Source organism: Brassica napus, chromosome A9 (genome assembly GCF_020379485.1).
Source record: "Brassica napus cultivar Da-Ae chromosome A9, Da-Ae, whole genome shotgun sequence".
Classification (NCBI taxonomy): Eukaryota; Viridiplantae; Streptophyta; class Magnoliopsida; order Brassicales; family Brassicaceae; genus Brassica; species Brassica napus.
Window position 1 is genome coordinate 7,827,926 of NC_063442.1, and position 14,557 is coordinate 7,842,482.

At 32.5% G+C, this 14,557-nt stretch overlaps 2 protein-coding genes and 1 long non-coding RNA gene across 7 annotated transcripts; 1 reads left to right on the forward strand and 2 right to left on the reverse strand.

Annotated features, from left to right (window-relative positions):
- Positions 1-1,596: 1,596 nt before the first annotated feature.
- On the reverse strand, positions 1,597-2,394 carry LOC106378461 (uncharacterized protein At4g02000-like). Its single transcript, XM_013818584.3, has one exon. The coding sequence runs from the start codon at positions 2,392-2,394 to the stop codon at positions 1,597-1,599; it is 798 nt and encodes a 265-aa protein (XP_013674038.2).
- Positions 2,395-4,338: 1,944 nt separating this feature from the next.
- Positions 4,339-6,114, reverse strand: LOC106377695 (remorin). 3 transcript variants are annotated; one of them, XM_013817957.3, is made up of 5 exons: positions 6,039-6,114; positions 5,796-5,895; positions 5,613-5,700; positions 5,305-5,386; positions 4,339-4,757 (listed from the first exon to the last, which is right to left on the reverse strand). In XM_013817957.3, exons 2-5 carry the CDS (start codon positions 5,869-5,871, stop codon positions 4,554-4,556), a joined length of 450 nt encoding a protein of 149 aa, XP_013673411.1. In that variant the 5' UTR covers positions 5,872-5,895; positions 6,039-6,114; the 3' UTR covers positions 4,339-4,553. The 3 variants fall into 3 exon arrangements, with proteins under 3 accessions (XP_013673411.1, XP_013673407.1, XP_048595666.1); XM_013817953.3 differs by having other exon boundaries at positions 5,796-5,898; positions 6,039-6,111; XM_048739709.1 differs by lacking the exon at positions 6,039-6,114 and having other exon boundaries at positions 5,796-5,907.
- Positions 6,115-6,780: 666 nt separating this feature from the next.
- LOC106450927 lies at positions 6,781-8,223 on the forward strand. 3 transcript variants are annotated; one of them, XR_001289471.3, is made up of 4 exons: positions 6,781-6,878; positions 6,968-7,241; positions 7,360-7,624; positions 7,712-8,223. It is a non-coding gene; the product is annotated as an uncharacterized LOC106450927 (long non-coding RNA). The 3 variants fall into 3 exon arrangements; XR_001289475.3 differs by having other exon boundaries at positions 7,783-8,223; XR_007316205.1 differs by having other exon boundaries at positions 6,794-6,878; positions 6,965-7,241; positions 7,783-8,223.
- Positions 8,224-14,557: the final 6,334 nt, after the last annotated feature.

Sequence of the window (14,557 nt, forward strand, 5' to 3'; positions counted from 1 at the left end):
AACTTTTTTATTCTCCTCGTTGGCTTTGTGAGTATGTCTGCAAGAATCGGACGATGATCCGATCCCCATAACCTCATATACTTAACCCCCGTATGCGGAAATTTCTCATGCGAGTCCGCATTTCCTACAGCTCTGTCTAAACGACATCTGACAGTTGTCCCTCCTGCTCTCTTTCCTACCCAAGAAAGCATGTCCCCCGTGAAAGGAAACTCCAGCATACCACAATCATTGAGCATTTGTTTAAAAGCCAGGAAGGAGCTATCAGGACGTTGTCTTCCTCCCTCTTTCTCATTATGACCCATAATTTCGTTAAAATCTCCAATCATAAACCAGGGGCCAGTTCTTATTGTTGAGAAACGCGTAAGACGTTCCCATACATGATCCCGTCTTTCCAATACAGGATCCCCATAAACAAACGTCATATAGACTTTTATTCCATCAATGACTGCCTCAATGTCAATCATACAGTTATTTGAAAACAAAACATGAACTTGAAATTCATCCATAAAAAATAAAGCTAAACCTCCGCTGAGGCCAAGTGGCTCAACGGTAAACAAATGATCAAAACCTAGGTCAGCCTGAATGTTTTGCAACAACGGCTTCCTATTCTTCGTCTCAGAAAGGAACACAAGTCCTGGGCGATGCTTCTGACACATCTCCGTAAGGCGTCGAACTGTGAGGTCGTTCCCTATCCCTCTACAGTTCCAGCTGATTATCTTCATGGATGCTTTCCGGAGGAGTTTTTGGACCCCTCCAGACCATTCACCTTACGTGCACTGCCTCTCGAACTCTTACGCGACCCTGATCGTTGTTTTCCTAGATGTGCGTTGTCTCTTGAAGACGAGCGACGCACCAGCGGGGATCCTCGACGAAAGAAACCCGCCTTCTTATTCTGTAACCCCAAAGGGAATCCAGATCTCCCACCACTCTTATAAGAAGATGATGTTCTCAGCTTTACCCGTGCATTTACGTCTCCCACTCGCTCAACCTGTTGCACATTGCTCGTAGATCCTGCCTCCATGTCCATCAAATCCTCCCCCAGCATGTCATCTTCTTGAATTTCCGCCAGCATCTCTTGATCATGTAGCTCCTCCTCTGTGTTGATTGGGTCAACAATTTCCATGTCATTTAGAGCTCCAATAATCTGAGCATCAACCGGCAAAGCTTTCTCCATAGGAGAGAAAGTCAACAACCGGGGAGAGACGCGAGGACGTTTTGTGACATTATCATCATTGTCATGCCTAGCCGGTGTCACAATTTGACTTGCAATCCTCTTCCCACTGCTCTTATGGACCAATTCATCATCAGAATGATGCACAGAAGGCTCGCCAGTAAAACGCATATGCGTTCCATGGGCGAGAGATCCACTCCTGTCCGCATTATACACCTCGCGTGCCGGGGACCTTTCCTTTGCCCTCCATACCGTCGGCCTCTGCTTCCCGTAAGGCGCATATCGCGAGCTCTGACGTGTGTATTCTGAAGCTAGCTTTCTTACCTTGCCTCCTTGTTGCCTTGCATTTCTATCTCCAGAAACATCACGGCGTGAGTAAGCTACCCTAGCATCATTCATAAAACCACCATCTGCCCTACGCTCCCTCAGAGGTGATCTACTACGGCGATCTCTTCTGCCATAGCCATCTCTGCCATACCTACTCTCTCTCTCTCTTTATCTCGCAGCAAAGACTGTCGAGATTCTACATTTGCCGGGAGCTGTACCCTGGAGAAAACATCAGATCGCTCTCCTTGGACTGCCAAAGGCGTTACCTTCGTTGGGCAAAGAGCCTCCTCGTGAGTAAGCATTCGACAGGTCTTACAATACTTGAATAGCCTCTCGTAATGTATCTGAATCCAAACTTCATCACCTTCTGGCGATGCAATCTTCCTCTTGAAAGTGAGAGGCCTCCTAGTATCAACATCAATAAGCATGCGTCCTGCAGACAGTTCCACCGTATCAATATGGCCTAGTCTTTTCCCAATGTTTTTGAGATTTCCAATCGTCCAGAGATGTAGAGGAATGCCCGTGATCTCGACCCAAAACGGGATGATCCAAGGGTATTCATCGTGAACCACTGGCTCCCAACGAACTAACACAAACATGCAGAAGTTATAGTGGAAGGGACCTTGCCTAAGGACAGATTGTAGATCCTCTTCTGTCGCAAAGTTCAGAAGAAACTTGCCATTACCAAGATCATTAGCAGTGATTTTGTCCTGCATCTCCCACTGCGCTGGCATGGTCTGGATGAGCTTCACCACAGACTGTTTCTTAGGGTTCAGTACCTTGCCGATGAGAGAAAGCTTGTAATCGCGGATGGTGGGAGAATCTCCCTGATCTGTTAATTGAATGGGCTCGTCATCTTCCTCGTAGCAAATCCCTTTCCCTTTCAGATCCGCCATATGAGCAGAACGTGGACGACTCATCCTCCGTTAGGGTAACAGAGTAGTTGTCTTGTAGATCACGCGACAGAAAGTTCAAATCGAATAGAAGGTCACCTTAACACCAGCGATCAACAAAGGCTTGTCAATGGTGATCGTCGTGTGTATCAAGGAGAACCGGTGATGAGTGATGCGATTCCGTGAAAATCCCTATCTCATAAGGAGTAGAGATCACGATGATGAATGATACGTCTTCGAATGGAGAAAACGTAACAGCAACGAAATATCAGCACGCTCCTGGTAATCTCACGCCAAAGAACGTAAGATTATGTGAAGATCACGATCTCAAAGGAGATCATGTTCTAGATCGCCATCGCAGCCGCCTCTCCTAGGGTTTTGAAATGTTTTCCATCTCCGAATGTTGTTCAGTGTTAGAAATGTAATCTATTTAACTATCATGAAATCATTTATAACAGATCTGAACTCAACTCAAGTTATAATCAGTCAGCTCTCACTTCATGGTTATCTAATGTATAAGCCAAAGATTTTTACTTTCGCGAATTAATCCATGCCAACTTTAAACAAGCCTTAGGCGCAGGTTTTATATGTTCCCTAACCACCTAGGTTCACTCTCATATGCCTAGTTGTTTAATTTATCTAAGTTTTATTCAAAAGATGGGCCATGCTCTCGCTTGTGCCAATTGTCCTAGGATCTAAGATTAGGGCGAACAATCCTGAGCATAGAAATAAGATTTTAACACAGATAAAGAACCTATGATTTCTCTAACAGTATCACAGTTAACAATTCATAAAACAATCATAGATGAACCCTAAGTCTAACAATAATATTACTTAGACATAATCATGAAAAACATAATTGAAATCTGAATAAAATGCTTTAAAATAAATTTGTTCTGATCACTCCAATCCTAAGTTCTTATCTCTAGAATAACTTCAAGTATAACTGTCAACAATGACTTAAAACATAATATAGGATTTAAACACGTTTTGGAGTCTTTTGTAAATAAGGGAAACTTTTGGAAAAAAAACTGAAATTCTTGGATCTTCCTCAAACTCGTCGGCCTGATTTGGAGGGGTGTCGTTCGACACTAGTTGATTCCCCAACGGCTTCCTCTCACGCGTCAGACAGACCATTCTTCAGTAAAATGAGCATAACTTCAAATCTAACCGTTATATGGACCTCAAACCGGTGGTATTGGAAATTTAACTCAAATCTCTATCTTGTGTCTAAATATAAGCTCAACCGTACCGTAGGTAGGTCTTCATCCATAGCTAAACTTCTGACGCATCTGTGCATTCATGCATCTCAAAAACCTCCAAAATCTGCAAAGTTTTCCAAAACATACATGCACCTGAAAACACAATAAAATAGATTCCAAACACATGTAATAGACTTAATAAAGACTTACATCTGGTCTAAAAATGGTAAAATCCATGGTATATCAGATATTTCCTAGTTCTATCTTTGGCTTTTCTTGTTTTTTCGGAAGTGATCAAATCATGGGTTTGTTATGATTCGCTCCTTGTGTTTTACTTTCAGATCTGATCAAGATGTTATCCTTCATGATGCTTCATTCTGTTTTTTATGTCGTTGTTTCTCCGTCATCGCCTCTTCCGGTCAATGGCTTAGGAGCTTTTTGAAGTTTTGTCGTGTCGGTGTATGAAGATGTGGTCTCTTATTTTCCTGGGCGATTAACTATAGAAGGTTTCGTTTGTCTGTGGTTTGGCCATGTGTTAGCTCCCTCGATTGTCTCATCCATAAGTTCTCTGTGAAGACTGCTTACAATTTTGATCTATGATTATGGGTTTCAAGATTTGTCACTGGTTGTACTTCAGAAGTTCTCAAAAATCAAAGATTATTCCTTCACTAAAACGATTTCTTAGATTTATTTTCGCATCCCTAATCTACAATGACAAAAGAATTTTTAGATCTTATCAGAGAAATTGAGCATAACTGCATGAGTCATTAGATTAAATAGCAATTACCATAGGTGCAACCATATTATATACACATGAAAGATACATCAATGCTTTAAAATGTCAACATAGATTTTCCATTATTTGTTGGATATATATATATATATATATATTCCCCTTTAACCACGAGCAAAGTCTACTTGATTATTTAATGGGCCAGTAATTGAACCATAAGACATGTTCTAGAAACATCCACAGGTTTTGGTTTTGGGTGGATAAGCATTTGGAGTTGCACTTAGCTTCTCACTCATTTTTTTCAAGTTGATAGACTTTTGCTCCTTTAGTTTCTCAATTTTTTCTCTTTTCGCTTCTGCAATTTTTTCAATTTCTGGTATTTTTTTCTTGAATCTTTTTGAATACTCAGCTTGCTCCACTTCTGAATTTTCCTGAAAAGGAATAAATGTAGAAAATAACTAAAATCGTTTTAATAAAAAATGTGTATAGTACTCTCTCTCTCTTTTCGAAAATATGATTTTTTAGATTTTCACGATTATTAAGAACATAACTAATGTTTATGATTAACTATATTATTTATTTTCTAGTATGCAGTGTCTATAACTATGAACCAAAAAAATTTAATCAATTTGAATATTCTCAATTAATTTTTATTAAAAGCATATGATTTACTAGCATTAGTTAACAAAGTACCTTAAAATTTTAGAAAATCTATCTTTGTAAATTTTTAAAAAATTTTTTAGTTTTAGAAACGGAAGGAGTAGAAGTTATGTCTAATTATTAACAATCAAATGTTTAATCCTTCATAATTATTTCACATGACCATTTTTAGGGTTAAAAAGGAAACATATCATTAATGTCTGATTTATTGTATTTTAAAATATACTTATTTATCACATTTATAAAATTTTAAATACTAATACATAATTTCTTATGATTTTGTTTTTCATCATGAATGCTAACTATATAATAATATACCTCCATTTTCTTCAAATCTAACTCTAGAGATGTCTTCATGTTGTTCTCCCATGCTTCAATGGAGCAAAGTTCTTTGTACGCTCTGTTTAAATTGATAAATATTTTTTAAAAATTTAAATAACAAAATATATCTATATTATCAGATATATACGTTTTATTCTCGCCTATAGTACAACATATATAATTATCTTTTCAACATATTTTCATATAATATATGTGTGAAAGTTTGTTAGTTACTATTTCTAATGCAACTCAATGTTGATATTTAAAAAAAAAAAAAAACTACGGTATATTTTTGTAAATCTTACTTGGTCTGAGCTTTCGCCTTCTCGTTCTCTTCCCATGCATTTATCAACGCAATAGTCTTCTCTTTCTCTATCTCAACAAAATTTTCATCTACATTCCAAATAATTTTCTATAAAAACTTGATAAATAATGTAGAAATTTTAGAAACAGTTAATATATATTATACATTACACACATATGCATACTTTGATTTGAAGACAAAATAGTAGTACACTGCTCATGTAGCGGAGAATCGTTCTTGGCTTGTTTAGCTTGTCCCATGTTAGGGTTTCTCTTCTCGTTCGTCTTCTTTTTCATTTTTGCGAGCGGTTACATCGTTGAAAAAAAACTATTAGTACGTAAGACTATTTAATTCTTTTTTTTTGTAACCGTAAGACTATTTAATTACTTTAGTAACGAGAGAACACAAAATGAATGATAGACGCTACCTTATGTGCAGATTAATTAAAGAAAAGGAAAAGAAGTGGATATATGTTTAATGATGACTTCAAGTTAGGTGTGGGAGTTTTATGTCCGAGTCTCATCAATATATACATGCCAATGGATAGCATCGATCATTTTTACTCTAAGAAAACAATTGACTATTTGGTAGGTGAAAGATTTGATTAATCTATGTACTGATAAAATGTACTTAAAGGAAGCTCCAAGTGCATTGAGTGAATGACTTAACTAGGGCTGTATCTAACCTATACTAAAAGCAAGATATGCTCAATAGAGAGAGTGTCCACGTCATTTAATTAAATCAACCAATCAAGAGCTTCTAAATTGCCATGTCATTGTTACTCGAAACAGATTTTTTTGTGGGCCAATTCACGTGAGCGTCTTAAATTGGAAAGCTATGGCCCATTTTTACCAGACCAAGCTTCCTTACAAACACACATCTGAGTCGTCTCTTGCTCTTCCCCTTAATAATCATCGTTTCTGATTTCTACAATTCACAGTTTCTTTGTATTTATCACTGTGCACTCACACTCATTCAATTACGATATTTTCTCCAATCTAGATGAGGAAGCTATCCTTTCACCTCCCTTTCATTGAAGCTCACATTCAACCATATTCGACAACCTCTGTTCTACTGGCGATGAAATCGGTTCGAAACTCTGGTAAGTCTCGGTAAGACTCGATTTTATTACACTCTTATTTTTCATCTTAGATAGTTAATTTATTTTACTACCCTAAACTTTCTAGAGAGCAAACGAAGCCCTGAACGAAATCAGAGAAAGAAGATCAGACTATGAATCTGAGAATATGAAAGATGACGAAAACAGGTTGAATGCTGTCACCTAAAGGGTTTCGTCTGTATTTGTATTTGATTCTTGGATCTGAGGTATGATTTATTGTGCCTCTTCATTAGCAGAGATCTGGCAGATAACAAAGCCATCGAGTTTTGGATCCTACATTTGGCAAGAGCCTATCGACGAAATAGGTATGATATTGTCATCGTCTCTCTGTATTAAATTGATGACACTTTGGTGATGATATATTTAAAGATGATTGGAAACATGATATATCTTCTCATACTATTTTTTCGAGGGAGTGTTTTGAAGCTGTCCCCCGAACCTGATATATCTTCTCGATGGAAATTCCAATAATTATTGATGGTTGAATCATCACAAACTTCACTAACTCAGGTACTACGTTTTAATATGAAACCAAGCTATTGTGTTTGTTCCTTGGTTGCACGTAACGTTTTCTCAGTCGCCGTATATATGTTTATGTCTTTGCTGATGGATTTAAAATGTGATGTAGAAGATAAACGATAACCGGTCGAAAACCAAAGCAGCCCTCTTTGATGTAATCAGAAGTGGATCTACATCCTTTGCCAACTATCTGAAACCAACAATCAGTTTGCAACCTGACCCGATCAAGTGCTTAAAGAAAAGAAACAAGAGTCTTGAGCAAAACTTGATTTTTGGAACTCAACTCCAAGATTGGTTTGAGCCGGTAAAGAAGAAAATCAAAGCAACCACCCCATTCAAATATTTTGCATCATGAACGTGCCTCTCAATCTCAGGTAATATCATGACGGATACTTCTCCACTCTCTCTCTATGATGTTATGTTAACGGGTTTTCCGCATTTCTTCGGTTGCAACTTTTCAGGGGAGACTGTTTGGGTAAAATGAATAGATTTTGGAATCCTTTCGCTTATTTCCCCTTTCATTCTATGGCAGAAGCTCAATTTTGATGAATAGTTCAAGCTGTTGTCATGGCTGGACTTAATGGCAAGTTTTTCTCCTACACAATTAGTTCTTTAATTTTTTTTCCTTCACCAGCTGCACTGCGATCTAACCTGTGATATGTCCTCTTATATTAGACTGAGAGGCACCAGCTAGATTATCAATGAACTTCTCTTAGTTTACCTGTTTTTACAATTTTGTTTTCTTTATGTGCGGTGAGAATGGACATAAGAGTATCAGTAAGATCTTTTGTTCTTTTTAATAATTATTTTGGCTATCCTCCTCAAGAATATGTTCCATTACGACAATAGAAATAATGCCAAAGCTCCATTTATTGTTGTACAGCTGTAGGTAAAGTATCAAGTTTTGTCTTTAATACGTTGTGTACATGGGAATCTAGATGGATATGACTTTGAAGGTATTCCTTAGATTTCACACCAAAACAAATGTGTTTATATCTGTGTTTGTGTTTTCATTCATCTTACCGTGTTCTAAATAATGTTTTTGGATCATAGTTTTGGACTGAAAATATATTCAAAATTTCCCTAATTGGTATATAAAAATTTATTTTTTAATAACAGTGTAATAACCTCATTGTATTTTTAAATAGTAATTTTAAAACCAACTAATATATAATAATAAAATTTAAATAAATTGTGAATATCTATTGAAAATATTTTAATTATCATTTTACACTGAATTTTAGTCCAGAATAATATTTTAGTATAGCTAGATTGTGAGATATTTGTTTTTGTCTATAACTAAACAAATAATATAGTAATAATAATTGCTGACAAAAAATATAGTAATAATAATATTTTCATATAATTTTCAGTGTATTTAACATATACAAAAAAATTTTAAAAATAGTTTTATTTAAAGAAATGATTTTTTAAAATTAGCGTTATTTATTATAATTGTGAAAAACAGATTATAATCATGAATAAATATATTATAAAATAATAAACATATAAATAAAAACATAAATATGATATAAATTATACATATAACAAAGAAATATGGAATGTGGAGATTAATAATATATTTTCTTAATAACCTAAATATGTAAGAAAATTATTTTGGATAATAACTAAGGTTTAACAAAAAATTTATTCATTTTAGTTGTTCATCCCATAGATATTTTAGATAATAAAAAAAATTGTAAGTTTTACTCATTTCTAATTCAATTTACTATTTATATTTTTATAACATAGAAATAATATATTGTAATATAAATATTATTAAATACAATGTTATTTGAATAACCCGGGCGTAGCCCGGACAAAATCCCTAGTAAATTATAAAAAAATCTAAGTGTTGTATATAACATGGTTTAAGATTCTAAAATTTTATTTCTCGAGTTCATGAAAATTTGAATGTTAAATCTATTGTACAGTCAGAGACGGCCTTAAGGCCAAGCAAAGCAAGCAACCGCTTGCGACCACCAATTTCACTGGAAAATATAGCTTTTAAAAACAGCCAATTTTTCTGAAAAATGTATAAAACCAGCCACTTTTTCTCTTTTCGATTGCGGCCTTAAGTGAATACGTTAATCTCAGGACCGGCTCTGTGTACAGTATAAAGAAAAAAAACGGGCATGGGAACTCTAACAATCAGAAGTTTGGATTTTATGTTTGATTTTGTTTAATACGCGATTTTAGTTTGTCCAACAATATAAAATCTTATATTTCAATTTAAAACTTAATTTTTAGTTTACATTAAAAAATTATATAATTGGTGAGATATGCGGAGAATGTGAAGTTGTTAATTGTCAAATCAATCAAAAGACTTAGGTGGGGGTATTGGATTTAGAAATTTGATAGAATTTGAAGGAATTATAGTTTCCATTAAATTCTAGTGTTATTCAATTGTGTATTTTACCAATTCTTTCAAATTCTTGTGTTATTCAATTATGTATTTTATCAATTCCTTTAAATTCTAGTGTTATTCAATATTTAGTAAATTTAATAGGAATGTTATTTGAAAAGAATTTAATGGAAATGTAATATAAAAATACAAAGGATCAATTCCTTGCTTTTATGATGGAATTTGTCTCTCTCTTATTTTCAAAGAACGGAGACTTTCAATATCGAAGAAATTGTTCATCATCGAGCATCATCTTGTCAATCGAACTGTACGTTCGTGAACATTTGGCATGTTCGTGAACGTGTTCTCACATTTTTCATTTCTGTCATCAAGAATAGTACGTAAGTTAAAAAAAAATGCATTTTGTTTGATTAAATTTCAATCAAGCACAATCATAAAACAACTATAAACTAGTTCTTATCCATCTTTTGTATAAACTTTTTTAGATTACTTCTCCTATATATATTATCATGTATCTATCACTTCTCAAAGCAAAAAAAAAATCTATCTACAAAAGGTAAAATTTTCCCAAAAGTTTTTTTTTTGGTAAAAAAATTTCCCAAGAGCTACTAGTTTTGTATTTTGTTGTTATCATTAGTTCATAGCGTTAATGTATTATCACTTGTATTCCATCAAATTTATTTACATTCTTTTAAATTCCATGATAAAAAGTAAACATAAGAATTACTCAATTGCATTAAAATCTCATAAAATCTTTTAAAATACTGCAAAAATTATTACTTGTGAATTCTTTCAAATTCCCGAATCCAATACCACCCCGTTAATCTCTGATTATTTGTATGGTTTGGCTTTTAGTTTTTAATATTTGGAATTTGGTTTTAATTTTTTGTTTTTTTTTTGTTTTTGCAGTATGATTTAGTTTTTCTTTTTTGAAAAATAAAAATAGTGATTTTTTAATCTGGTTTTTAGTTTTTGGCTATTGTTTTTAATTAATAAAATTAATTAAATAAAACAATTAAAATAATTATTCTATATTTTGATTTTTTATTTTACTGTAATTTTAGTATTTTAAAAAAAACGTGAGTAGTGATTTTTGGTTTTTAATTTTGATATTTAACTATAATTTGTTTATTATTTTTTTTTGCAATGGAAAATGATTAAAATTAATGATAAAATGTTACTTACTATGAAAATGAAACAAAAATCACCACATATTAATACATTTATTTATTGTATAAAATTATTTTAAAATAAAAATAATGCAAACTACAAATGAATCACCATTCATATATATGACAATACACAATTAATAATTAAAATTTTAAAACAAACTAACTAAACATAAAACATCTTTTCATAATCTTCTATAATTCTAATATTATAAATAAATATCAATAGTTATATTTTAAAAGTACAATTTAATTCTACACATATTAAATAGTACACAATTAATAGTTAGTTTATTATTTTAGCAGACTAAAAAACTTTAATTAAATTTTATAACTAGTTTAAACTGTATAAAATTTATGTAATTCAAATACTATAAAATAAAATAATATCTTGATTTTTATAATACAAAATTAAACTCCATTGTAATAAATATATAATACTTATAAGTATAAAATTAAAAGTTTGCTATAAGATTTATGGTCCAAATATTGATTAAAAGTTTAAAATATTGTAGACCTTACATAAAGAAAAATCCAATACCTTAATTTGTAGAGAAGATTATTTTGTTGAGAGTTTTTGTTTGTTTTATAAAATGTTTGATGTGATTTTATATATGTAAAATGATTAATTGTTAAAAAGATGAAAGTAGTCGTGTAGTCAGCATAGAAACCATAAAAATATGGATTTTGGTTTCTATGTATGAAATAGTAAAATAGTTTAAAATATGGTTTCTTTACAAAATAAAAATCTATTTTACCTAAATCTTGATTGGATAAAATATATATTTTGAAAAAGACAAAAACCAAACCTAATATAGAATCAGCAAACAATCGACTTCTTAGAGTTAAAGTTACGTCAGTGTATGATGATAAATGGAACATCACAAGACGGGATTAGATATTTGATTTGGCTTCACGATTATGAAATTTGACATTTCAATATTCTGATTAATCCAACAATCTAAAACTTCTTAAGCTAGTCTAGAATCTATATTGGTGAGAATGAAAAAGGATAATTTTGTAGTGTTATGTTCAGGCCCGGCCTTGATCTAAAGTCCAACAAGCTAGGGTTTTAGGTGCCAACATATATTAAATTATAGGAGAAGCCAAATTTTGTCAAAAGTGTACATAGTACGGTGGCGAAAGCTGTTATCATAATTTCTATGAACCTGAGTTCGCGTCTATTTAACATATTTATGGACCAAAAACAATTTCTTCTTTAGGCATATACGATGTTGGGCCGGCACTGGTTGTACCGTGCATGAAACCTAGCAGCTCTGCCAATATTTCTAAAGAAAAAGAGTTCAGAAAAAGAATTTTATTGACGAGTAAATGGAGATGAAAAAGATAGAGAGAATCACCTTAAAGTTTCTCAGAAAAAAGACAGAAATTGAATGATTGAGAGACGGATAAGTTGTGCTCTGTCTGAAGACCATAGTAGAGTTTGTGGGTGTGGTCTTAGACAAGACATGAGGAAATTGGGCTTTCAAAATGAGATGAGAATATGAGCATACTGAAGTCGAGACATGGGTCAAAGCTGTTAGGCCCAATCATCATCTTTCTCAAGTTTATTAAGAAGAGAGAATATGTGGTCGTCTTCTTCATTCCGCTGCGAAACAAAATCATCACCTGTAACAACAGAGAGAAAACAGATTTAGAGAGAGAAAGCTAAAGATCAATGTATTAGGGATAAAGTATCTACATCGGGAATTTAAAGGAAATTTAATTAATACTCTATATGTTTCTTAATAAATGTCAATTTGACATTTTTCACACAAATTAAGAAATTGATTAAAATATATTTAAGAGAGATGAAGAAGATAGCGAGAATCACCTTAAAGTTTCTCAGAGAAAAGACTTAGAAAGACAGAAATTGAATGATTGAAAAACGGATAAGTCAGTACTCTGTCCGAAGACAATCATAAAGTTTGTGGATGTGGCCTTAGACAAAGATGAGGAAATTGGGTTGAAAATAAATAATTTACATTGGAATTCTAAAGTGACATTTTTTATGTAACAAAAAAAATATGTTAGAATGATACTTATTAAAAATTCAAATGGAGTATATAAAAGACTAGAGCCAATCTACTTAAATATTACTTAAAGTTCCTTTAAATTCCGGATGTGAGATATGTTATCCCTAATACAATACAAAGACGAAGATATCCGATCACTTATCTTTGGTTCTCAGCTCTTGAGTTGATAATCGGTTCATCTAGCTTGAGACAGAGTTGTATTTATTTTTCTGTAGACTCTTGTAACGTCATGAAGTGTGTGGCACGCCGCATGTGTAACCTTTGTTCCTGAAGGTTCACAGTCTCTCACGAGATGCAGTGACTGCGGTCGTGAACTCGTTAAAAGTGATAGTGTTCATAGTTTATATTCAGTTGTGATCAAGTCGGAATACGATCGACTAAGTTCAGTCACCGGTCACATATATAGTTAACACCGTTTAAATTAGTTTTGTTTTTGTTTTCTCATCAAATGTGATAAGTAAAGAAGAATGGAAAGATGGAAGATGCCATAAGAGAAAAGAGAAAGGAAAAGAAGATAAACATGTGAGAAAAGAGAGGATATAAAAAGTGAATGAGTAAAATTATTTACTATTTAAAGAGTTACAATTATAAACATGCCACTGATCATGTCACTTAATTTTTATAGAAATTTTTGTTGTATAATACAAATACTTTTTTTATATAATATATAAACAACCGTCGATGTCGTATTTTTTCTTTCTTAAAATTATTAGACCAAAGTAAAAAGTGCCCATGTTTCTTCTTCTTTCATGTTCTTTAGTTTTCCAAGATGCCAAGACGCTATAATAATGAGGTACATTCTGAAAACAGAACTGTCAAAGCATCAAAAGCAAAAAAGAAGCTCACTTTCATGTGATCACCAAATTAAAACACACAGATAGCTAAATATCTTTAATTATACTATATATGTTGGGCGTATTTTAGTGTCAAATGTAGATAACATTTTCAAGTATTTTTCATAACAAAACACTTATTATTGATAGCTTTAATTTATGTATTTTCATAACAATGATAAATTAAAATCACATATTTTATGTATTTTCATATCACATATTTTATTTAAAATATGTGATATATCCCATTCCATTAATTTGGATATGCATGGGCATATTATATATATTATGAGTTATGATATGCACTGATTGTTTTCTTTTGTTAAAATTATAAACGCGTTTTAACTGTGCATGCAATATAAACAAGGTAAGAATTATTTTCCAGGATATATTAGCAATTTTAGTAATGTGAGTATATATATTTTATACATTATTATGTTGATTGATCACATGACACATGCTCTTATAATGAGAAAATGTACGTATCCTCTCTCTCATATTGAAAGGGAGTCGATATAATTAAATACTTGCGAGATTATAGTTTATACTTATCTTATTTCTCAAGCTATCACGTAAAGATATACTCCCTCCGTTTTTTAATATAAATTGTTTTAGAATTGTGCACATAAATTAAAAAAATCATTAATTTCTTACATTTTCTAAACAAAAACATCATTAATTATTTACCTAACCACAAGGTATATTATCACTGGTCATGTAACATTAACTGTTACTAATTTTACATAAAAAACTGAAAATGTCATATAATTTGGAACATAAAAATTTCTCTAAAATGACTTATATAAAAAACGGAGAGAGTATAATTTAGACATTTGTATGAGCTTTTTGTTTATGATCTTCTTTTCTTCATGTTTTATCTTATTAATTATCGGCAGATAGGGGT